Source organism: Lepidochelys kempii, chromosome 2 (genome assembly GCF_965140265.1).
Source record: "Lepidochelys kempii isolate rLepKem1 chromosome 2, rLepKem1.hap2, whole genome shotgun sequence".
Classification (NCBI taxonomy): Eukaryota; Metazoa; Chordata; order Testudines; family Cheloniidae; genus Lepidochelys; species Lepidochelys kempii.
The window spans coordinates 2,233,900-2,259,208 of NC_133257.1; the positions used below are offsets into that span (position 1 = coordinate 2,233,900).

The 25,309-nt window shown below is 60.8% G+C and overlaps 2 protein-coding genes across 3 annotated transcripts in view; one reads left to right on the forward strand and one right to left on the reverse strand.

Moving 5' to 3' along the window:
• The window catches only part of BOP1 (BOP1 ribosomal biogenesis factor), a 103,820-nt gene that overhangs the window by 18,495 nt on the left and 60,016 nt on the right, over positions 1 to 25,309 (reverse strand). The gene's annotated exons all lie outside the window — the stretch shown is intronic.
• On the forward strand, positions 5,913 to 16,736 carry SCX (scleraxis bHLH transcription factor). Its single transcript, XM_073329322.1, has 2 exons — positions 5,913 to 6,704; positions 16,083 to 16,736. The coding sequence occupies exons 1-2, from the start codon at positions 6,183 to 6,185 to the stop codon at positions 16,119 to 16,121; spliced, it is 561 nt and encodes a 186-aa protein (XP_073185423.1). The 5' UTR covers positions 5,913 to 6,182; the 3' UTR covers positions 16,122 to 16,736.

Genomic DNA, 25,309 nt, shown 5'->3' on the forward strand with positions numbered 1-25,309 from the left:
CCCTCCAGCCAGAGAGGCAGCCCGAAAGGCATCGCCCCACACAGCAGCTAAAACCTGGGGCAGGGGAGGGATCCCAGCAGGGAGTTTCCGGACTCCACCAGACACTGCTGCACAGCCGCTGCCTCCCGTGGAGAAGGTCCCACACCAGGCCCCGGGTGGGACGCAGACTCCCACGCCCTCTGAGTGGTCAGGTTGCCAAGCGACTAGCGAAGGGCCAGGAAGAGTGTCTGGTCACGAACACACAGGGAACCCGGATCCCTGCTGGGAACCCAAGAGCTGCACTTCGTTTGCGTGGCTGATCAGACAGCAGCGACCCCCTGCTTTCCGGGAGTGGCAACAGTACACGCCGGGCCTCGCTAACTCTACGGCAAAGGCGGAGGGCACAGCCGGCACTGCAGGGCCTTGCTAGGCCACGCCAGTCTCCAGAGGAGCATGTAAAAGGCACAGACTCGCCTGATATTTGGAATCAGGGGGATGGTAAGACAGTTGCTTGAAGCGTGCAGGATGGTGTCAGGGGGACGGGGTGCTGTGAGGGACCCGTCCTGGCATCTATGCTTGTTAAAGAGGCAGAGTTTCTGGAAATCAGTGGTTAGCTCCAGCTCCTGGCCTGATTCCAGCGCTGGTAATCGGACGCCAGCCTCTTTAAATCCACCTGCGCGTAGGGCTGCTGCATGGCTCACATACAGCGGCAGCATTCACCCCAGAGGGAGCTGCATTTCTGTGATCTTCAAAGTGTGACCACCCTGGCCTTCTTTTGGGCAGTTTCGACAATCTCCATGTTGGGCTGGGGGGCATGACCTGCCCCAGGCACCGCGGCTCATGGGACAGGGTGGGGGGCCGGGGTACCCTGAGCTGGGGGAGCCACGGACAGAGATTCCAACGGTGTGGGTAGTAAAGGGGCCGGAGACCCCCCCAGTCCGTTATCAGCACTGGGGTGGGGGCGCCCCTTGGGCCAACCGAGCACTGGGCCGGAGCCAGACGGGCGTCTCCCTCTGCCCCAAGAGTAAGGGCCGTAGCTGGAGTCTCATGTGGAGAGTCCTACCAGGCCCTCTGGACCAGCAACGATCCCACAGCACCTGGGTGCACCTGGGAGAAGCACGAAAGGGCTTGTTTGAAAATGTAAGCCGTGGGCGCCGGAGGCTGGCAGCCTGGACTGAACGGCACCGAATGAGGTGACAGGTCGGGCGAGGCTGGGCCGTGACGGTGCAGGAGAGTCGCTCGTGTCTGACGTGGCAGAGCAGGGGAGCCGGCAGCGGGAGGCGAAGCGAGGGGTGACCCGGTCCAAGCAGCAGGCCGGGAGAAGGAGCTCTGCAGCAGCATTGCCGGGCAGGGCCGGGCTGCGTTTGTCCAGGCCAGAGAGCCGGAGGTTGCACTAATCGAGACGTGAGCTGGTGAGAGCCTGGAGGAGCGTTTTAGCTGCATGGACGGAGGGGAGAGGCCGGATCCCAGAGATGCTCCACAGAAAGAACTGGCAAGACTCAGACACAACCTGGCTGTGAGGCCTCGAGACGCCCCGGTTCCAGGCTGGCGTGACGGGCAGGACGGTGGGGTAGACGGGAGGCTGCGGGGAGGACAGGCGATGAAGAGCTCTGTCTGAGCCCTGCTGAGGGGGGTGATGGCTGGACATCCATGAGGAAAGAGAGATGGGCTGAGACGGAAGCTGGCAGGTCTGGGGCAGAGGCAGCTCTGTGAGTCCCAGCACAGAGCTGGATGGTGTGAGTGTGAGTAGGAGACAGGAGAGACGGGGACCAAGGACGGAGCCCTGTGGGCTGCAGGGGGGTGAGGAGGAGCCTCCGAGGGACACGCTGAAGGAGTGTCAGAGAGGCAGGAGAACCAGGAGAGGACAGAGCTGTGGAAACCAAGGGGGGAACCGACTTCCAGGAGACGAGCATGGTCGATGCTGCGCCAGGTGACTGAAGCTCGAACGTCAGTTCCGAGCTTTGGCCAGGACGAAGTCACTAGAGAGAAGCCAGCCCGGGGCCGATCAGGGAGGGAGACCCAGAGAAAAAAGCACGCCCACAGCACCGGCCCCTCTCCCAAAGGGGCCAGCCCGGCCAGCAGCAGGGGAGGTCTCTCCCCAGCCATCAGCCACTACACGGTGCCCCACCTGGCAGGCTCTGAGCCCTAGAGACAGGAGAGGCCAGAGCAACCCTGGGCTGAGCTGCAGACAGACCCCAGAGGGCACCCATCTCTCACCCCTGCCTGGTGTCAGACAAGAGCCCGCACTGGAGACAGGGAAACCAGGGTGCAGAGCCGCGCTGGGACAGCTCACAGGCCCCATCCCCACACCTGGAAATCCACTCTACTCTCCGCATCGCTGTCTTACCCCTTCCTTGCCAGAGTTTACTCATCTCTGGCTGGGACCACCTTCTGGGGCAGCTCTGGCGGAGCCCATGAGATGAGCTGGGAAGACTGGGCTTGGGCCCCGAGCCCTCCAGACTGGAGCGTGCTGGGGGGCTCTGCCTTTCCTGCAGGGAGGAGGCAGAGTTCCGGGGGTGTGCTTGGCTTTCCCAGCCTGCACGGCTGCTCTGCATCTGCCCCCGTTTTGCTGTCAGGCTGAGCCCGAGGTGCGGCCCCTGCCACCCGGTCACCACAATGCCTGTCGCTAGCTTCTCGACGCAGGCTAGCCGTCTGTCCCGGCGTCCCCGGGCGATGCTCTGGAACTGCTGCCTATGAAGCCAGGCAGGACTCTGGTGAGGTCTCCTCTCTGCGAGCAGCCTGTCTTCAGGACACACAGTTCACACGGCTTCCACCTTCCTGGGTCTGACCTCGGAGCATTCAGCATCCTCTGCCCCTCCGTGCGCTTCCCACAACAAGTCTGCCCAGGCTGGGTCCTGGGGAAGCCAGAGGGTCCTGCCCCACAACTCCGCAGTCAGATGGGACTCTCAGCCAGCCAGGAAAACAGACGGTTTATTAGATGACAGGAACATGAGCTAACACAGAGCTTGTAGGTACAGAGAACAGGACCCCTCAGCCGGGTCCATTTTGGGGGGCAGTGAGCCAGACAACCCCATCTGCCCTTCACTCCTTGTCCCCAGCCAGCCCCAAACTGAAACTCTCCCCAGCCCCCCCTCCTCTGGGCTTTGTCCCTTTCCCAGGCCAGGAGGTCACCTGATTCCTTTGTTCTCCAACCCTTTAGCTCTCACCTTGCAGGGGGGAAAGGCCCAGGCCATCAGCTGCCAGGAGACAGCGTGTGGGCCATTTATGTACCCTGGCCTTTTGCTCTGCAACAATTACACCCCCTTATCCCACCACCTAGAGACTTAAGAAATGCCTATGGGAAACTGAGGCACTCCTACAGTATTCAGAGGAAACATTAAGAACCGTGCCACTTCATCACACCGTCTATTTCCAAGCACTTGTTCAGCTCGTCATGGATTTACGTTTTCCCAGTTGAGCAAGGGAAGTGGGGTTCAGATGGGGGGCCCGGGGGAGTCAGATAATAGTTATGTCCTGGCAGCAGACATGGCGACTGTCAGCCTCACATGCAAACCACACCCAGCCATCAGCGAGCTCTCCGGCAGCCCTGCTCCTCTACCTCGCTGGGCCTGGTGCCGGTGGGGGTGCGCCCAGTGAAGTCTGGGATTATCGACATTTACCAGTAAACATCTGGTCCTTGCAAGCCAGGTCCGGCCCAGGAGCTCTGGGCACCCCCCATCCCTAGCGATATCCCAGCATCCCGCGAGCCCCCGCGGCTGCCCCAAGCTCTCTGTACAGGCCCCAGGCACCGTAAAAGGGCTCTCCCTTTCGGAAGGCCACGCACAGGTTAACCCCAGCCTGGGAACTCATTAAGCGGCCCTGGCCTTCAGGCAGAGTCACTGCAGACGGGAGCCAGGGCCCTGCAGCACACGCAGAGACACGGCCCCGCAGGGGGGAATCTACTGCCTCAGCCTCCAGTGCCTGGCTTGAGCCCAAGGGACGGGCTGGCTCCCAGCCACTGCAGAGAGAAATCCCCTTGCCCGCCAGACGTGATCCCCACCCAGTCCAGCGTCTCCGGTGGGAGCAGGTGCAGGCTGAGCAGCGCGGGGCCTAGCCAGGCATCTGCAGAGAGGGGGTCCAGCATGGTCTCTGGCTTTCCCCAACTTGCCTGTAGTCTCTGGCCTTTTCCTCTGGAGATGCCGGTCACAGCAAGACTTGAACCCCAAGTCAGCAAGGCGGGGTCCTCCCCTGTTGTCTGCACCCTCCTCCCCGCACAACTCCCACTGCGACCCCCAGCAGTGGGGCAGGTCCATGGGGAGGTGCACACTTGGAGCCCTGGCAGACTCCCCACAGGGAGCCTGGCCCACTGCTCCGGCTTCTCCTCCCTTCCCAGGGTCAGCGGTGGATTCCTGTATGGGCCAACAGTGCCCGTGTCCAGGGGCCCCTGCCAATTAGCGGGCCCCCAGAAAAATGGACACGCCCACACCCCGACTGCCCGGTGCTCCTGCCGTGGAACAGGGGAAACCCCTGCACCGTGACCCCATTTCCCTGGCAGGTGCGCGGGGTGGACTGAAGGCCAAAGGGGTGGGGAGGGGCCCCTACTTGCTCTGGCCCCTAATCCACCTCTGCCTGGGGTCGATCCCAGGGGTTGGCTTTGACCTGCTCAGCTCCTGCCTCTCCTTCCCCTCCAGCTGAGGAGCCTTTACTGTGGGCCCAGCACACCCCCAGGCAGGCTGGGAAGGCCCCTCTGCTGCCCCAGGGGTGGTGGGTGTGTGCGAGGGGGAGTCACACTGGCACATTTTAACTGCTCCGTGGCTGCTCAGGACCCTGCAACCAGGACACAGCCCCCCGCCGGCGGCAGCGAGGTGGAGAGCACCCACCCCCCTGGAGCGAGGCAGGGCCTGGGGCTCACCAGAGCTCGTCCGCAAGCTCCCTGAGGATGCGACCGAGTCCTGGCGCCCAGCTGAGGCTCTCTCTGATCCCTGCCGCAGGGACCCCGGTGTCCCTGGCACACCGTGGCGTGCGCACCGTGCTGACGTGTGCTGCAAGTCTGGTGCACAGAAGGAAGCAGCGGGTTAGCCTCCGAGGTCTGCTCCTTTAACAGGTGTTCCTGGCCCGTGTCCCCAGGACAGGAGGGGGCTCCAGGCCCGCAGGCAGGCGTCTAGCCAGCTGATGGAGACATAAAGGCCAAGCTCTGCATCGAGGGAGAAACTTAAAGGGGCCAGCGTGCACTGAGCAGGAGCCCTCTGCACAGCCCTTGCTGGTGGCTGGCTCCTCGAGGGTTAACGCTCCCTCTCTGCCCCATTAGCAGCAGCAGGACTGATCTGGTCACACTGCAGGGAGCAGGGGGAGCCTCTGCGGGGTCGGTTCCCCAGCAATCAGAGCCCCTCTCCCCGAGAGCTCCCAGCCCACCCCCCCCTCCACACTCAGGGGGAACCCCCTTCCCTTCACGAGCCCCCACAGGCTGCTGTATGGCACCCCCCCCACCCAGCCGCCACCTCCGGGGGGGGGAGGCTATGTTTGGACCCCCGCGAGGGCTCCCCGAGGACAGACGGGGCCTCACATCGGACACGGGGGTATCGGGATGTGCCAGATTCCCCAGGGGAGAGAGGCAGAGTGCGTTCGCACGCACCCACGGTTCTATGGGCACACGTGTCCGTCTCCACGAAGCAGACCCACACGTGTGCCCGCTCGCCAAGCGGAGTCGAGGCCGGGAGCCAAGGCGTGAAATCCACAGACCTGCTGGGCCGAGCGCTCAGCGCCCCGGGGCCGCCCCCCGCCCAGCCCGTGCTCTCAGGGTTAACGCTCCCCAGCCCCAGCCGGAGGCAGCTCAGGTAGGCGTGAATGTGCGGGGATCCGGTTCTGCCTGCGCGGAGCAGGAGGAGGGGCCTGGCTGACCACTGGCTGGTGCTATAAAGCTCCCGGCTCCTGCCACACTCAGCGCTTTCAGCTGCACATGTGTGCAGAAAGGGAACGCCAGCTGTTACCGTGAGGGGACTTAACCCCTTCTGGGCCGCCCAGGCTGGAGGCGCGGAGGGGAAGGAATCCCGTTGCTGCGAAGCCGGATCTTGCTCTGAAAGCCAGCGGAGGAGCTCCAGGCTTCGGGGGCAGGCGGCAGCTCGCCTGCGTCGGGGCTCCAGCGCTTTCAGGGACGGAGGCAGCATGAGTGAGTGGAGCTGAGCTGTTCTGGTACCGGAGGAACTTTGGGGAGCCCGTTCCCGGCGGAGCTGCCTCGCCGTTGCCCTTGCCAGGTGCGCCCCGAGATGTCCTTTGCCATGCTGCGCTCGGCCCCCAGCCGGTACCTCTACCCCGAGATCAGCATGCTGTCCGAGGACGAGGAGAACGGGAGCGAGAGCTCCGGCTCCGAGGAGAAGCCCTACCACCTGGACGCCGGCACCTACGGCCTCAAGGGCGGGAAGCGCCGGAGCGGCAAGAAACCCAACCGGATCAACCGGGAGCCCCGGCAGCGGCACACGGCCAACGCGCGGGAGCGCGACCGCACCAACAGCGTCAACACCGCCTTCACCGCCCTACGGACGCTCATCCCCACCGAGCCGGCCGACAGGAAGCTCTCCAAGATCGAGACGCTGCGGCTGGCCTCCAGCTACATCTCCCACCTGGGCAACGTGCTGCTGCTCGGGGAGGCCTGCGGGGACGGGCAGCCCTGCCACACCACCCCAGCCTTCTACCACCACAGCAGCAGCAGCAGCCCCCCGCTGCGGGAGAGCGAGAACTCGCAGCCCAAACAGATCTGCACTTTCTGCCTCAGCAACCAGAGGAAGCTGGTAAGTGGCTGCTCGGCCTTTCTTTCTGCGCCTTCGGGCGGCGCGCCGGGGTGCTCAGCCAGGCAGGGCGGGGGAGCAGCGAGAGCCCAACACGGAGCGGACCCTGCCCCTCCGCCCGCCCGGGGACGCTCGGCGCCTCCAGCTAGAACTAGCTCAGCGCCGTTGCCGTCGATCGGCGCTCAAGAGCGTGGGGGAGACGGCAGGGCCAGAGCGGGAACGTAGCCAGCAGGAGGAAATCCCCGTGACGCTGGGAACTGCCCTGACTCTAGCTGGGGAGATCTTGCAATCCAGACCCCTCGGGCAAGGCAGAAAGAGACACAGCCAATCCCGCTGCCTCCCCCGGCATACCTAGCTTCTCTCCAAAGCCCCCGCCGGTGGCTGCTAACTCCTGCCCTTACTAGCTGGATGCGGGAGCGAGACGGGGAGACTATCTGGGGGCTAGAGATTAATTTTAGGAGCTCACATACTCAGGGGACGGCTGAGGATAAAGAGCTTAAATCCAGAGAGTGTCTGCAGAGGGAGGTCTCCTCATTAGCACTGCACAGGCAGACGCCAGGAGGCGAACTCGCCCGGTCTCCGCTACGGACCATCTCTAGGGCTTTAAGCATTTCAGCCACAGGCTCCCTTCTGCCCCACCCACTCGAGGGAGCCGAGGGCCCCTGCTAGCCAGCTCCAGCCCCTGGAGAGCTCAGTGCCTGCCTGCCGAGTGTGGCGTTTTGGGGAGCTGGACAGACACCTGATGGGGGGGGGAAGCACTTGGAACAGCTCATACCAAGCCAATGCCCCCCAAATGCTCCTGAGACGCCCCACTCTGGCGCGCCCCTCTTCGCTGCTCAGGGACCCACGTCCCTGCAGAAAGAGCAGCCATGCCAACCGGCCTGGACCACGCTGCTCCCTGGCACGCAGCGCCCAGGCCCGGCTAAGTCAGCTCCAGTGTGTGGGTGCGGTTCTCCTCTGGTCTCCCAGGTCAGGTCTCCGGTGTGGCGGGTATGCAGCTCCCCAGGCAGGGCAGAACACTTGAGGGAACGTGGCCTCTGCCTGGTACCTGCCCTCTGCCAGTGATTTCACATGCCTGGCACTCACCTGCTGCCCCCGGAGTCGGGCTGCTAGCTGCTGGCTGGGATGCACAGCCCAGGATCAGGGGCAGGATGGCGAGGCCTCTGCTCCTCCGGAGAAGGGGGAAGGCAGAGATGAGAAGGCCCCAGACTCGCTGGACTAGGCACACGCGCCCACAACAGCTGCTCAGCCGGGACTCCCCGAGGAGCTGGAGCGGCCCCGCACCCGAGCCCATCAGCTTGCAGGGAGACATGGTGTGGGGCCAGCTGCCCCCCGGCTCTCCCAGCAGACGTGGGAGCTCCCCCCTAGCATAGCAGAGAGAGAGGCAGGACCTGAAGGACAGCTCTGACCCCTGAGAGCCCTGGGGCTGGGGCACACCCCAGTCAGAGGGGCAGGGAGGGGAGCGGATCTGCAGAGGACGCAGTTATGTCCAGCCTCCAGGGAGAGGTTTTTTTAAAAGGGTCCTGCCCAGGTTGCCCCAAGGTGCTCGAGCCCTGGAAGGGAGCAGGTGGGAAGTTCTCGCTCCTCGTCATTAACGTAAGTCCAGGACTTGCCTGCCAGGGTGGCCTGGGGCCCCAGGGGAGCGAGTGATGGGCTGAGAAAGTCAGCCCGGAGTCGGGCAGGAGAAGGGGCAGTCCCAGCACCCGGTCACCCCAGGGAGCCTGCAGCGGGGGTGGCTACAGAGCAGCCTAGCTCAGGGGCTGGAGGCTGCAGCACGGCAGGTCAAGAGTGAAACCCGAGGGACAAACAGGCAGGAAACCCCAGGCAGATCTGTCCTGCTTGGCAACCGGGGGGGTTTGAAACCCCCCCACCAAGCAGACACACTCCAGAGGGGCTTCAGGGGCGGCTCCCTACCCAATCCGACCAGGGCAGGGGACCCATACGGAGCCTCTGGGGACCCAGAAAACGGTGGCGACAGGGAAGGGAGATTCATGAGCAACTGGGGGGGCCTTGGAGAGAGCCCACAAACATCCCTCCTGTTACCATAAACGAGTGGGGGGTGGACACGACAGCAAGGGACCACTTCCATTCAGTCCTCAGAGAGAGGCCCCCCCCCAGCAGTGACTCAGGTCACAGAGACGGACTCTCAGCAGCACAGCACAGGTATAAAGCACCATGCTTTGAGGGTAATCAGTCCACCCCTCGCTGCCCACCTCAAGCGCCCTGCGGCCACGGATCTCAGAGCACAGCCACACACTTCCAGCCTCCTAGCCCAGCCCCCGAGGCAGGTTGGCAAGATCCCATTGTAGAGTGGGAAGCCTGGTACCCAGCAGAGCCGCGACGGACCCTCCTTCTGACGACTAGCCCTGTGCTTTGTGTACCACCGCCCGTCCTCATGCCGCGCTAAGTTCCCCCTCTTGCTGACACTAGCCCGTCACCTCGATTCCTATAAACCACGGCCCATTAGAGCCGCCCGCCTTGAGGCAAACCCCGCGCTGGGCATGCCTAGCCACCCCATGCCCAGAGGCACGGAAAAGCACAGCTATGCCCGAGCCCTGATCGGAGAGCGGCAGCCTCATTTGACCTTTAGCTTTTCGAGACAGTTCTCTAAGATTTGGCCATTGGCTGGATTCTCACGTAGGCTGGAGAAAGGTGTGTTTGCCATAGCAAGGTAGCTATCCCGCTGGTGGACGCGAGGGGAACCCTGCGTGAGGGCAGAGTGCTGATCTTGCCTGGTCTCCACGGCAAATTTTCCCGCAGGAGAACTCTCTGGGCTTGTTATCTTGCTCTAAAAATTCCCCACCGCTTTCAGCAGCAAAGACCAAGTCTTCAGTCACAGGGTTTTCAGCACATAGCAAGGAAGTGAAATTAATCTTCTCAGCAGTTGTAAAGACAGCATCCTGGGGACCTGCCTGCCTTCTTGACACTAAGTGGAAGGGACCTCTCTTGGCTGCTGAGTGCTAGAAAGATGACGCTATCCACATTCTGGAGAAATCAGCTCCCTATAAACCCACTTTCCATGCACTCTAAAAACCAGAGCCGCTGCCCGGGCACATGCCAGGGATCAGACACGGGCAGGAAGAGCTCAGAGATTATGACGTAGAAAACGTTTCTCATTCACACATGAGTTCCTCTCATCGCAGAGCCCACCGGGAGGGGAATTTGCCCATGTGCCCGCGTACACAGACCTTTACATTTATTTTATTGGTACATGCCAAGTACAAAATCCCCCCTGTAAACGGCTACACGTAGAGCTGCCACTGGCGGCTCTGTGAGGCAGGCGGGGAGGCAGTGAGCCCACCAGGACAGGAGCTGCGGGAGCTGGATGCAAGGCGCAGGGAGGGCCCAGGCCCTGGCTAGCTTTGCCCTCACTCCTCCAAGCACCCTCACCCCAAACGAAGAGGGAGCAGCTTGGCACGTAGGGCTGGGGCTGCAGGCAACCAGCAGGCTTGGCTCCAGGCTGGGGCGGGGGAGGAGAGCGCGGCACACAGAGCAGAGACCCTGGCTAGCTGGCAGGAGTCACACAGTGAAGCCTGGGAGGAGCTCAGGCAGGGTAACCCACCCCGGTCTAGGGTCCCGAACAGCTGCAAATACCCCCGGGGGCTGGGACTTGGCACAAACCAGCTGACGCTCCTGCCGCGTCTTCACCACAGGCGTGATGAACGGCGCAACCGACAAAGGGGTGACGTGGCTTCCCACGGGGGCGCTCAGACTCTCACTTCAGCATCCAGTGCAGGAGACGTTCCCGTACTGCAAAGATCCTCCGTTAACCCCCACCCCCAAAAGGCGAGGCCCCGCTCAGCTACACCGCCTCACGCAGGCCTGGGCGACCCAGGCCACTCTCTAAACAGATCTAGCTGCAGGGGTAGGACAGGGCCGTACGCTGCACTGGGACTGAGCCTCCAATGTGCAGGAGGCCAGGGCCGAAGCGGGAGGCGTGCTGGCTCTTTCTCGGTGCTTCCCCGACCTGCCCACCCCAACACATGGCTGCAGCTCCCACTTCTTTAATGGGGCAGGGGTCTGGGAAGGAGGGTCTGGCTTTGCGACCTGCTCACGGCTTGTGCCAGATTGCCCCCCCTTTGCTGCCTGGCGCACATGCAGAGCTAAGGGAATGCGCAGAGCAGGAGGGAGCGATGGGAAAACACGAGGCATGGCATTCCTACTTGTCTGGGTCTTGTGCACACAGCACAAGGAGAGGGAAACCAGGGCTCAGCTCTCGGTAAAGAACGCACCTCCTTCGCGCCTCCACGCACACGCTGCACCTGCTCTGGGGGCTGCAGCCCCCATCACACAATAAGTATGGGTCACTAAATGAAATTAACAGGCAGCAGGTTTAAAACAAACAAAAGGAATATTTCTTCACACAATGGACAGTCAACCTGTGGAACTCCTTGCCTGAGGATGTTGTGAAGCCAAAACTATAACTAGGTTCAATAAAGAACTAGATAAGGTCCTGGAGGATAGGTCCATCAATGGCTAGTAGCCAGGATGGGCAGGGATGGTGTCCCCAGCCTCTGTTTGCCAGAAGCGAGGAACGGGCGACAGGATGGATCACTTGATGATTCCCTGTTCTGTTCATTCTCTCTGGGGCACCCGGCCTTGGCCACTGTCAGAAGACAGGACACTGCGCTAGAAGGACCTTTGGTCTGACCCAGCGTGGCTTACAGGCCCCTGCTCTCCCAGGGAGCCGCCCTACCACGGCGTCGGGGACATGGGAATTCCTAGGGCTCACTGCACTGTGGTACACGAGCAAACCCCGAAGAGCTGAAGGGAAATGGCTCTGAGCACCCGAGGACAAGCAGGGGAAGCAGTGTTACAGGTTCCTCGGCTGGTTTATTAGGGACTTAGAAAGGGATGCTGCCAACACTCCGTCCTCAGGTCCCGGCGGAGTGACGGCAGAGCTGGCTGGCGTGTCCCCACCAAACCTTGGGACCGTCTGTGCTGCTCGGAGCTGAGCCAGTGACAGGCCATTTCCCTTCGCTTCTGGCCAGCGCTGCACCGTTGGGCTGCAGCCACCCAGGGCAGGGCAAGGCGATTCCTGCTGGGCCTGATTTGCGGGCAGATTTGACCTGTACAGAACCGCAGCTCCCTGCCGGGCCCCTGGCTGAAGGCGCCTGCCTGGCTCTGCCACCAGGAAAGAAGCTGCTCCTGGGAAGGCCCCGTGCCCCAGGCCCAGCAAGATCCCAGCCACACGCCAGCATGGCCAAGAGCGCCGGCAGGGACAGGTCCTGGGGCAGGCAAGCCCCAGGCTCTCCTCGGAGCCAGTCAGTGCAGCACCACGGCCTCTGCGGTCCGGGGGAGAGTCACCATCTGCTCTGGGAAGATGGAGCAGGGGGCGCATGCAGAGTTTACAGCCAGGAAAGCGAGGTCTCGGGGCACCACTCCAGGGAGCATGGAGATCCTGGGAACTGAGCAGCCTCTAAAGGCCGCTGGGGAGCAGGAAAGGCCGGGAGCAAGAATAAGGCCTGGAAAACCCGCTTCAGGGGGTGAAGAGGCACTCTGCGCCCCCGCCCCCTGTAACCTTCTCCACTGGCTGGAAAACAACCTTCACCCTGGGAACCTAGCTTGAGAGAGGCCTGGCCCCGGGCAGCAAAGCCCCACCGAGCCCCTGGGGCGACTGGGGAAACCACTCTGCCATCTGCTTCCACGCCTCCTAGAGCATCAGAGCCAGGCGTCCCGCTCTGCCAGGCCCCTCTGCCCTCCCAAGGTGGGAAAGCACAGCTCACTGGGGGGGCTGCTCCGCCGGCAGGGCTCTATGCCAGTGGGCCATGTCCTCACAAGCGAGGCCCCCTTACTCTGGAACAAGCATGTCCACACAGGGAGTTACTTACGAAAAGCAGTTTCTGACTGGCTCTGTGTTTAGCTAAGCCCTTGGGAGGGACATGGGAAGACCGAAGAGACACCCCTACCCCCCGATGCACCATGGACCCCAAGTCAGTCCACAGGTGCGATTGGATGGGCCATATCTGACCGAACAGACAGATGGGGGCTCAGCTGACGGCTCTGGAAACCATTAGGAATGGCATGCAAGTCGGCGCTCTTTCCACACTGCCCAGGACGGGCACCACGCCCCCCGTTCACAGCAGGGGGGCTCCTAGCCAGGCTCAGGGGGACGGGCCTCAGCAGCAGCTGGCATGGGCAGCTGCTTGTGGGTTCTAGCCGTGTGGGGCTCCATGATGCTGATTTGCCACTGAGGGCGGGTGGGGTTGGGCGAGCCCGGTCAGATGCAGATGCACTGCGTGTAAGCCCAGACCCAGCAACGTGACCAGAAAGTGCACAGGCCCTGGGCGAGCGGAGAAGGGGCCAGAGATGGGTCACATCCAAGCCTTCCCATGGCCAGTCCTCACACCACAGCCGGGACAGAATCATAGACTATCCGGGTTGGAAGGGACCTCAGGTCATCTAGTCCAACCCCCTGCTCAAAGCAGGACCAATCCCCCACCAAATCAGGCTATCACTTAGCTCCCAGCCCATCAGTCCCCTGCTCAGGACAGGGCAAAGGGCTGGGATGTGGAAGACCAGCGGAGCTGCCATGGGCCCTGCATCTGTCAGGGTAACTGGACAGCGACAGCCGCTATTAGGAACTGATGGGCTGGGATGCAGAGAGAGGCCAGCTCTGCCTAGCACCCCGGCACCGAGACCGGCAGAGGCCGTCACAAAGCACCCATCGCGGGTACACAGCCATTACGACGGCATCCCCTCGGACGAGAGGGGCACTGACCCGGCACCGCAAGAGAAACAAGAGACAGCACAAAGGGGTTCTGTATCTGCAGCTCGGCTGGCCCAGAAAGCTCCACCCCAGAGCTGCTGGGTCTCTAGGAGCAGCCACATGGGGGCCGCAGCTCGGCAGGAGGTTAAGTGGCACAGAAAGCTGAGGAACCAGCCTCACCCCCTGAAGAGCTGGGGGCACAAACGAGAGGAGTTTCTGAGCAAAAGTGGGGCGCTTTGTTCTGACCCAGCTTCCCCGTGCAGGGCCATCGGGCGAGTTGGGGCAGAAGGAGGAAGAGACCAGGAAGGGGACAGCCGGACAGGACTGAGGTGACTGGCAGAGTCGGCCTGGACCTTACCCCCCTGCCACTCTGTCAGCGGCACCCCTCTGAAGAGGGGTAGACAAACTGGAGGAGGGGAAATGATTAACCCTGGAACTGCCCCAGCCTGGGGTGCCCAGAACAGACCTAGTCAGCCGGGCGTTGGCCTCCCCGCTGGTACCTGTGGCCCGGAGACTCCTAGAGGAGGGAGGCCCCTTCCTCAGGGCACCTGCGCCTTGAGCCAGAGCTGCAGGACGACCTGGGCGGCCCGAAGAGCAGATGCCCTGGAACCTACAACCTGTGATGGGCCCAGAGAGCTTGGCAGCCCCTTGGAAGGCACTGGGGTGGGTAGGGGGGCACAGAGCCCTGCACATTACCGGTGACAACACCCCATTGCCCTTGCAATGCCAGAGAACCCCTGCCTCATCCCAGCCGGACGGTGCTGGAGAGACCCTGGCTAGGAACGCGCTGGCTCCAGGCTGAATGACCCTTCCAGCAGCCAGAGCTGGTTACCGCCCCCCATCTGTGGTGGGGGCACCCCTGAGCGCCAGCTCAGCGGCCAGTGGGTATTTTACCCACCTCCCCCAACTCCAGAGTCAGAGGCGGGAAGGCTGACCATTCCCCCGGACAGGGCTGGGACCTGCCCATCCAGAACAGCTTCGGCACCCTCCCCATCACGGCGCGGTGTAGGTGGATTCACAGCCAACAGACCTGGGGAGACTGGGAAGGGTTTGGGGGTAACCAGCGTGAAGGAGAACTCACAGGTGCCGTGCTGAGAAGCGATTTGCTGCTATTCTCTGGGTAACACAAACACAGGCCATGGCCCCCGCAGCCCCGTACGGGAAACCCACACTCTGCGAAGCTGGCATTGGAGAGCTGGGACCTGGCAGACACTCCCCAGCAGGCATTAAATCACTTGCTGAGCCCTGGCACCTGATGATGACCCAGCTGCTGGGGGTGGGGAGTGAATCCAAATAGCTGGCTAGCCCACAGTGTCCTGAGAGAGCCGTGGGCTGGGACAGTGCTGGGCTTGTGGCTTGTGTGACCAATGGCCCAGCAGCTGGGCTATGGCTGACTGCAGAGGCCTCCTGCAGGTGGCGGCCTGGACTCGCCAATGCCCAGTGGGGTAGCCAGAGCCCGGAGTCAGCCGGCGCCCCTTCCTGGTGCATGGCGGCCGGATGCCTTTTCCTCCCCCCAGGATTTGCAAGATGGGCCAGCTCCTCAAGCCTGTAATTTACTGTTCCTGCTGCACTTAATGGCAGCGGAAAGGCAAGGTGATAGGGGAGGAAATATGAGGCGGGATTTTCCGAATCCCCATTTCCTCTCCAGACAGCACAAGAACTCCTGGGGCCTGAACATCTGGGAAATTTAATTTGGCCATTTTGGAGCTGAACGCCCCCCTTCCTCCTCCCCCATCCCCTGGCGGAACAGAGGCTGCATGTGCAGTACCCGGGGTGCCTCGGCGGTGCAGCAAACCCTGCCGAAAGCTGGAGGACATGGGAGAATCCCGCAGCTGGCAGAGCCAAGATGTAGAACTGCCACCTGACTCCCCACCCCCGGGGCACGGCCCCTGGCGGGGAGACCCACCCAAGGTGCACACGCTCCCCGCGGCGAAGTGCAGCGGTAGAGTAGAGCGAGCACTCGCTGAGCTGCCTGCCCCGGCCAGTGGTTCGCTCGCCCTCTATTACTCGCTGGCCACCCCCAGGGAAGGGAAGGAGGGGCCGTGCCTGGGCCAGTTTTGTGACTGCGTGCAAGGTGCTTTATGGACAAACCAAGGGCCAGAGCTGTGCCCTAAGGAGCGCAGCGTCAGGGCCTGACCCAGCTGCCCCACGTGCCCCAGCAGACATCAATGGGCACCAGAATGCAGGGAAGGATGCGGGGGGGGAAGGGGGGACGGTCTGGGTCCCGAGAGGGGCTCTGTCAGCCCCACAGTTTGCTGTAGGGTTGGCGGAGTAACCGCACTGCGTTTGCTCTTGGACTTGGGGGAGCGCTCAGGAGGGGAGGTGGACAGCAGGGCAGCCAAAGACAGGGACATGATGCAGAGACACGGGGCAGGGATGTGAGTCCGGGCATCGGGGGCAGAGTGAGACCAGACAGGGGAACAGGGCGAATTGGGCTGTCAGAGCACTTCCTACAAGCCGGGAAGGGGATGGTCTGCGTAACCAGGTGATGCCTTTAAATGTCCAGCATGGCAACCAGGGCAAAAGCAATGAGAGCCATTCCACGGCTTCTCTAGGGAGAGCAGACCCCCCGGGGGCAAAGGCGGCCAATGCCTGCTGGAGGAGGGGTGCTGGCTAGGCTCCTAGACCAGGTGTGTTTTTCTAACTCGGCCTCTCCCCCCACCCCTTTGCAGAGTAAAGACCGAGACAGGAAGACGGCGATTCGGAGCTAGACAGATTCGGAAAGGAGGAGCGGAAGGAGGAGGGATGGAAAAGCCACACACACCAAACAAAGACACAGACATTCCTGCCTTCCCCCTGCTGCCCATGGAGAGCTGCACCGGGGGAACGCGCCGACCCCGGACACACCGAACATCTTCCTGGCCAGGCTGTGGTGGCAGATGGCAGACAGGGACCTGGGAGCTCCAGGAGGCTTCATAGATGGCAGGACTTCGAAGGACCATGCCCGGCGGCATCGGGACACGGCTGCGACGGCGAAGACCATGCCTGCTCCAGCCCAGTGAACCAGAGGGGCTGGAAAAGATGATCTATAGACTCCCTGGATGGGACCCCTGCCCTGATGTTGGGGAATGACCCAGGACCGCTCCTGCGGAGGGAGTGAGGACACTGCCCTTCACCGGGTTTTGTTGAGCAGCACTAGAAAAAACTATGTACAAAATACCCCGCTCCTCCACCCTGCCCCGTACCCTGAGTCCCAGGTGCTGCGCTTGATCAATACATGCTGGTGGTTCATGTCATTGATACAATAATATAAAGCCGGAGTAATTTGTAAAATTAAAACAAATATGGTTGAGAGATGAGGCACAAGCTCCCTTCCTTCCAAGCCCTGTCCAGTACCACAATAAACCTTTAGCTTCCCTGCACCAGTGTCTGCTTGCAGCCTTCCCCCCATCCCCGGGCTCACACAGCTCTAAGGCCCCAGCCAGCCCCAGGCTCCGGCCACAGAGGCATTGCTGCTCTAGGGAAGCAAGGAGCCACAGTACAGGACCGGAAGCCAGCAGGGCCTTCAGCGCAGACCCGTGGCGTGGCCCAGGGCGAGTTGTTTGGTCCCCATATGGCCCAGTTAAATGCAGCTGGAGACCAAGGTAAAAAGCAGGGACTCAGTGAAAACCAGATGCTGCAGCTGAGCTGAGTTTCCTGGGGAAATAAATTACACACGTAGGCTGCGGCAGGATCAGTTCAAAGCGCCAGGCAGAGCAAAAGCTGCAGTGGGAGACTGTGCTCTAAGCCTCCTCGGCAGCAGGTGAGGGGCTCTGGGTTTTCTGCTGGTCTGCAAAGCTACCCCTGGCCCCCCTTGGCTCTGAGAGGCTGGAGGGAAGCACCCCTGGAGCCAGGGGGCCGCAGAAAGTGCTGGGCTCCCACTCACGTCACCAGCAGAACCGCAAAGCCGACAGCACCGGGGTGTATCTGAATCCCGGGGGCTAATCCATGCGTAGTCAGCCGGAATGTACTTTACCCAGAGCACTCATGGCCCCCACCTTTCTCTGCAAGGCTCCAGGCTGGCAAAGACGGAGCCTCTCGTGGGAGCCATTCAAAGCACGAGTGGCCCCGCTGCCCAGAGCCAGGCTCTGCCGGGGGCGACTGGCCAGGAGGAGGAGGACAGGCAGGTAGGCGTAGGAAGGAAAGCGAGAGGCCGGAAATGAGAAGGTGAGGCCACAGGGGAGCAGCAGCACACAACACGGGGGGTGGTCGTGGGGGAGGACAGGAGCTGGGCTGGGCCAGGGCACCCAGTACCCACCCCAGGCAGGAAAGCATTCCCTGCCCCAAGAGGGGATGGGGCTGAAGGTCTTGGCGCCAAAGCCCTGGCCTCACCAGAGGTGCATGGCTAAAGCTGGCAGGTCTGCTTCTCTGCTAGCAAGTCCGGGCCCTGGCTTGCAGCCAGGGAGAGAGAGGGACACTGTGCCGGGACTGCCACCCTACCCAAGCGTAACCTCGGTGCCAGCATGTCACGGTGTGCCCCGCTCACTGCCAGCACGCATCAGCCACCAGCGGGAACACAGACAAGCCCAGGCCGCGAGCCTCCGCAGCACAGACCTCCCGCTAGCTCGCAGGGTCCGTACGTCAGAATGGAAAGGGGGAGAAGGGGCGTCTAACGAGACTCCAGCCCAGGCTGCGACATACCCAGGAGGAGCCTGGTGATTCCCACCCCTGGTCCCATTCTGGCACAGGGCAGAAGAGACGAGGCCCGTAAATATAAAGGAAGCAACCACCACAGCTATTCACCCACCCAGCAGGGCTCCCGCTCCCCAGGGCTGCTCTCCGAGAGCCGACGCGCTCCAGGGCGACTGCCAAGGAAACAGACACCCTGTGAGCTCGGGACAGTCCCACGTGGGGGCGAGGAGCCAGGCAGAGCATCGGAGGGGAAAAACCCACGCCACGGCAAGTGAGAGTGGGAGGTAAACACATTCGCCGGCCAGGAACGCTCAGCGCTGGGACGCAGGCGGGCCAGGCAGGGGAGGACATTTTGCTGGCTTCCCTCCCCCAGTAAATCAGTGCAGAGGAAGATGGGATTTGGGATTTCTGCTCCTGGCAAGCCAGGGCCAGAAAGCAGGTTGGGCTCACCTGGCATGGCCTTTCCCTGGCACAGGAGGCCGTTGCAGGCTGAGCCAGGCTCTGGCCTTGCAGCTGCAAAGACAGGCTGGTCCTTGAGAGGGGGGAAGCGCATTCTCCCTGCCAGTCTGTGGGGCCGCTAGCTACAAAGCCAGTGCAGACAAGCCGTCCGAGCTGAGCGGGGACGTGGCACGAGCCCGCTCCCCCAGCAGTCACGCAGCAGGCAGAGCCAGTCCTGTTTCAGGCCTAACGTGTCCGAGGACTGGGGGGTGCCTGAGCCTGACACATCGAACGTGCCCATCCCTTCCAGGGACCGGGGCTGGGGGGTTCAGGTCGGCATTGGGAACCGCTCAGCTTTACAGAGCTGGAGACTTATTCTGTGCGTTCCTGTTCACGGTGGCAGGGCTGGAGAGAGGGGTTAGGAATGACTCTCGGCCTCCAGCGTGGAGCCTGGCAGAGGCGGCTGCAGGCAGCTCACGCTATCGTTAAAAACAAGTGGGGAGGGGGAGACTCTTTCAGGGCAGCGTTTTTAGATCCTTCAGATGAAGTCCTCACGCTCAGCGCGTAAAGGGCATTTCCCCATGCCAGCAGACGGTACCGGCTGACTCCCTGCACCCGCCAGGGTCAAGGGATGCCGTTTTACAGACGGGACAGAGCCTTGGCCAAGGCCACACAGGCAGGATTAGAACCTGGGCCCACAGACACAGCAGAGTCCCTAGACCGTGCTGCCGCGAGAACACACTAGTTACGGCTGGAAGGGGATTTCTAATGCAACCTCCTCCGTTCACAAGCTCCCAAAAGCATTCCGTGGGGGGTGCAAGGTCACGAGCCCGAACAGCGAGGAGTGCGCGGAAGACACGATCAAACGTGTGGGCCTTCCCCTCGTGCGTGTGCCCCTCTCCTGCCCCCAGAGGTCCCGCTAGCCACTTCCACAAGAATGTGCCAAGAACTTCACGCCAGGTGAACGTCACAGGTGCGAACCTGGGGGCAGGGCTGGCCCTCCAACGAGGAAGCAGAAGCAGATGCAGCAGTGAGGAAGTCATTGGGGTCATTCTCCTGCTGCAGAGAGAATTGGGGGGTCCGAGTGGCGTGGGAGTTGGGCCCAGCGCTGAGCCGATAGCGGGGATCTCAGCTGCACTCAGCGCTGGGCTCCCACACCACCGCCAGGGGCCCGTATGGGCAGCAGCTGCAGTGTGTCCAGCCGTTTGATCCAACGCAGGCCTGTTCTGCGCCTGTGTTTTGCTGCCACTCTGCCCCGCCCCCCACGGCGCAATGCAAAGGCGGGCGGGCGGGCGGCTGGCACAGGGCTGGGACCAGCGGGGGGGTGGGGGGGATTCAGCACAGGGTGTTTGGGAGGGAAATGTTTGCAGACACACCCAGAGGATGGGGCTTCCCCCTCTGGCTGACCACACGCGAGATCCGTCAGAGGCCAAGCCTGCCCGTGGCCCCGCACTAGACACTGGGCAGATGTTAGTGAACACGTTGCCTTTCGGTCCCACCTGGTAGCTCCTGGATGACAGACAGATCGACCCGCCATGCAGAACGGCTGAGCGCGCCCACATAACTTAGCCACCCTTCCTGGTGCACTGCCCGCGTACTCCCAGCCCAGCAGAGGCCAGTGCCCAAGGACACGCTCCCAGGTTTAGCAGGCCAGAAGAGTATTTCCTGCCCTAGAGGTCATTTCCGTTCCCCTGCCAGCACCAGGCAGACAAGTGGACATCTGTGCGGAGCTGAGAAGCAATTGTCCTCAGCTGCAGGGCAGCTCTGCACCAGGCCAGCCCCTGGCTTCCATCCCATATTTGCTTGGTGATGGCGCAGGTAGGTCCAGGACTCTCCTATCCACAGCTCAGGTGGACAGAGGAATAAACAGCAGCTCAAACTGGGTGACTGGTCCCCCCTTTCGCCCAGCAAGTTCTTCCTCCTGCTCTGAAAATGAACCTGCTGCAAGATCGGAGGGGGCTGCTGGCAGCCCGAGGGGCAGGGCAGTCCCTGGAGCCAAGCTCCAGAGGCGACAGGCCGTTGAACCCGTCCCTCAGCTTAGGGTTATCCTTGGGTGCACAGATGGTTGCTGCATTTTGGCCTGACAGTGGGATGGCGAGTGCTCGTTCCTAGACCCTGGCAAAAGCCGCTCCGCAGCTACGGACTGGCTCCCTGCAGCCACTTGGCAGCGGCACCCATGGTCCTGGGGTTCCTGGTCCCAGAGGGAGACTCACTAAGCTGCTGGATTCCCCTCTTTTCCTCTGGAGTTTGTTCCATAGGTGCGCTCCCCTGGGGGACGCTTTGTCCCAAGCACTCCCCGAGGAGCGCAGCGACCTCAGCTAGTCACAGATCAACGTTCAGCTTCAAAGCAGCTGGGGGCTGAGCCATTAACTAGGGGGATGATTAAGACCAAAGCCTCAGACTGGGATCAGAAGCCGACCGGGGCCAAGTGAGGCACTGGATTATGTGCCTGATGTGCTCATGGCAGCTGGGACGGTGGACAAGGCAGGCAGCCTCATTCTGTACCAGCCACAGCCTCTGCCTGACCCTCCCATTCAGCTTCAGCGAGAGGCCGGTTCAAGGCATTTCTCTGTGCAGAGCAGCATGGCTCCGGCCTTGGCTGGGCTCTGCTGGAGCCAGCTGCTCCTCCTCTGGGAGCAGATTTCTCGCAGGCAAGCTGGCACTGTGGGCGTGGCTGCATCAACGAGAACAAGATCGATAACTGAGTGCCCCTGGCCTGCTGCAGGCAGCTGACCCCGCCTCCCACATGGGCTCATGTCGACCCTGATGAGACACGGGGATGGCACGAATCCCTGTCGGTGCCTGGACAGGGGGCGCAGTTACCGACCCCCACTCCCCGAGTTATGCTGGAGAGGAACCACTGGAGCAAGTGCTGTGCCGGGCCAGCGACTGCTGCCGGTAAGTGCCCACCGCTCTGCAAAGGCACCAGGTAACCCATGGCAGAGGTGGAAAGACGGTGGGGTGAGGGGACTGATTCATATTGAACCAAAACCAAATGTTTTTAGCTCTAAGCTGTCTCCCTCTCCTCCCTCTCTCCCCCTTTAGCACAGGCCTTGGAAACTCTTTGGGGCAGGGACCGTGGTGTGTGTGAGAGCGCTCTGCCTACCACGCAGTGGGCACTACGGGCGGATAATAAATGAGCAGTCTCACTTCACGATGCTCCATCTGGAGCCGGGTGCTGCAGATTCTGAAGGGCAGCTGCATTTGGCCTAATGTCACCAGTTAGCCAGTCCTGCTTTTTGAGGGTCCAATCCTGCAAGGGGCTCAGCGCCTCCCTGGACCAAGGCCTTGGCACCGGCAAGGGAAAGCAAATGCCCAGAGTGTCCGGGCTGCTAGGTGGGCATTAGTTCAGCGTGACACGGCCAGGACAAGAGGACAGCCTTCCGCAAGTCAAGGGCTGTAGCCTTGGCTCCTCGGCCTGGCCTCCTCTGGCTCCTTGGTGCCATGCTCTGCACTGATGAGCAGCAGCCGCGGCGGTAACCATCAACAGCTCCGATCTGGTGTGAATTAGGGACACCCGAGCACCAGTAGCAACCCGAGCCGAAGCCGTCGCCGATTCTGCTGCCTGAGGTTTCCGTCTGTGTCGCACCCCCCACACACATGCGCTGACCCCCTCTGCTCCCCAGCGTGGCTGGGATGTCTCAGGAGCAATCTTGAAACCAACAGCAGAGACAGCGGGCCTGCCGCCAGCCATGCAGCTTTATGGCACTTTCATACTTGTTAGCCAGACGATCGCCCAGGGATCATTCTCCTGCCAGCGGCCGCTCCGAGCAGCCACTGCTCGGCTCCGCTCGCTGCTCAGCTCCCCCCAGCCCTCCTTGATCTTTGTCCCCCCCAACCTCCCAATCACAGCCCGGAATCCGCCCCCACTGCCACACAGGGCGGATGGTAACTAAACATTCACCACCAGCGGGTTGGGGGCCTGGACGCGGGGAAACGGGCACACCCAGCACTCTCTTGACCCCCCCATCAGAGCCCCCCCTAAAAAGCCAGCTGCGTTTAAAGCGGAAAGTCCTGGGGCTGCTGGAGGCATTGGATCAAATCTGCTCCCAATCACTTCCATGCATGCTTCCCTCCCCCGTCCTGCCAGCTGCCTTCCCTGCCACAGGGCACAACACAGGTAACAATTACAGATTAGCCACCAAAGCCTTGGAAAGGTCTCTGAGAAGAAAGGGAAAAGCCTCTTTCAAGGCACCTTTCTGGCGGCTGCCGACATGCTGCCCTCGGGGCCCTGCAGCCCTGTGTGCTAGTCACGGTCACGGTCGCTACAGAACGGAGGGGCCGCAGAACCCCTCCCACACACAAGTTCAGGAATCTTTTCCTTCTTGCTACAGGTTTCCACTCCCTCAGTAGGTAACACAATCACATCACCTTCACGCTCTCCTTGTGCCCTGGCTAGGATCTCACCCTGATTAGACAGAGTTGCTGCACCCTTTCCAACAACACACTAGCAACAGGCAAAATACAAGCACCAGAATTGTCTGGTCTCTGGGATTTTACATAGACACTAACTGGATGCGACCTAGTTACAAGGCCATTCTCCTGAGCAGACACAAACTTAGGACCCTTCCCTTCCTGGGCTTTAGCTGAATCCAGAACCAGCTCTGAGACAACTGCACGACCCTCAACCATCACAGGCTGAAAGGCCCTTTCTGTCTGCTCCACAGACAAAGAGCCGGACACACTTTCTCCTTTATCAGACACACAGCTTGGGATCTCTTTCCCCTTGTCCCAGCACACAAGGCTGGTCACAGACAACTGCTTGGAGTCCAGGGTAGCTCCCTCCATAGGCAAGTCAATACCCCTGACAGACACAGGCACGTTTCCTTAAACTATCTAAACTACTACATGCCACAAGGGGCCATGACAGTGGTTCCCTTAACCCACCCAGCAATATTGTTAATCTATCCAACTATACGCTTAGCCCACAGAAGAATCTGTCCTATCTTGGGGCCTTCTGCCCCTCCACCCCCCCGAACATGATACATTTCTGTGGTGACCTAGAATCCTATTTTCGACGTCTCCGACTCAAGGAATATTTCCAACACACCTCTGAACAACATACTAACCCACAGAATCCTTCCTACGAACACTGCAAAAAGAAGGATTCTGGGTGGACTGCTCCTGAAGGTCAAAACAACAGACTGGACTTCTACATAGAGTGCTTCCACCGACGTGCATGGGCTGAAATTGTGGAAAAGCAGCATCACTTGCCCCATAACCTCAGCCGTGCGGAACACAATGCCATCCACAGCCTCAGAAACAACTGACATCATAATCAAAAAGGCTGACAAAGGAGGTGCTGTCGTCATCATGAATAAGTCGGAATATGAACAAGAGGCTGCTCGGCAGCTCCCCAACACCACTTTCTACAAGCCATTACCCTCTGATCCCACTGAGGGTTTCCAAAAGAAACTACAGCATTTGCTCAAGAAACTCCCCGAAAAAGCACAAGATCAAATCCGCACAGACACACCCCTGGAACCCCGACCTGGGGTATTCTATCTGCTACCCAAGATCCATAAACCTGGAAATCCTGGGCGCCCCATCATCTCAGGCATTGGCACCCTGACAGCAGGATTGTCTGGCTATGGAGACTCCCTCCTCAGGCCCTACGCTACCAGCACTCCCAGCTACCTTCGAGACACCACTGACTTCCTGAGGAAACTACAATCCATCGGTGATCTTCCTGAAAACACCATCCTGGCCACTATGGATGTAGAAGCCCTCTACACCAACATTCCACACAAAGATAGACTACAAGCCATCAGGAACAGTATCCCCGATAATGTCACGGCTAACCTGGTGGCTGAACTTTGTCCTCACCCATAACTATTTCACGTTTGGGGACAATGTATACCTTCAAATCAGCGGCACTGCTATGGGTACCCGCATGGCCCCACAGTATGCCAACATTTTTATGGCTGACTTAGAACAACGCTTCCTCAGCTCTTGTCCCCTAACGCCCCTACTCTACTTGCGCTACATTGATGACATCTTCATCATCTGGACCCATGGAAAAGGAAGCCCTTGAGGAATTCCACCATGATTTCAACAATTTCCATCCCACCATCAACTTCAGCCTGGACCAGTCCACACAAGAGATCCACTTCCTGGACACTTTGGTGCTAATAAGCAATGGTCACATAAACAGCACCCTATACCGAAAACCTTCTGACCGCTATTCCTACCTACATGCCTCCAGCTTTCATCCAGACCACACCACACGATCCATTGTCTACAGCCAAGCTCTGCGATACAACCGCATTTGCTCCAACCCCTCAGACAGAGACAAACACCTACAAGATCTCTATCAAGCATTCTTACAACTACAATACCCACCTGCTGAAGTGAAGAAACAGGTTGACAGAGCCAGAAGAGTACCCAGAAGTCACCTACTACAGGACAGGCCCAACAAAGAAAATAACAGAACGCCACTAGCCGTCACTTTCAGCCCCCAACTAAAACCTCTCCAACGCATCATCAAGGATCTACAACCTATCCTGAAGGATGACCCATCACTCTCTCAGATCTTGGCAGACAGGCCAGTTCTTGCTTACAGACAGCCACCCAACCTGAAGCAAATACTCACCAGCAACCACACACCACACAACAGAACCACTAACCCAGGAACCTATCCTTGCAACAAAGCCCATTGCCAACTGTGCCCACATATCTATTCAGGGGACACCACCACAGGGCCTAATCACATCAGCCACGCTATCAGAGGCTCGTTCACCTGCACATCTACCAATGTGATATGTGCCATCATGTTTCTGTTTCTTGACTTCATCTGTTTCTTGACTTTAGCAAAGCTTTTGACACGGTCTCCCATAGTATTCTTGTCAGC

Coding starts and splice junctions, on each gene's coding strand:
- SCX (XM_073329322.1), top strand. CDS start 6,183: ATGTCCTTTGCCATGCTGCGCTCGGCCCCCAGCCGGTACCTCTACCCC. Junction 6,705..16,082: donor TCAGCAACCAGAGGAAGCTG/GTAAGTGGCTGC, acceptor ACCCCTTTGCAG/AGTAAAGACCGAGACAGGAA.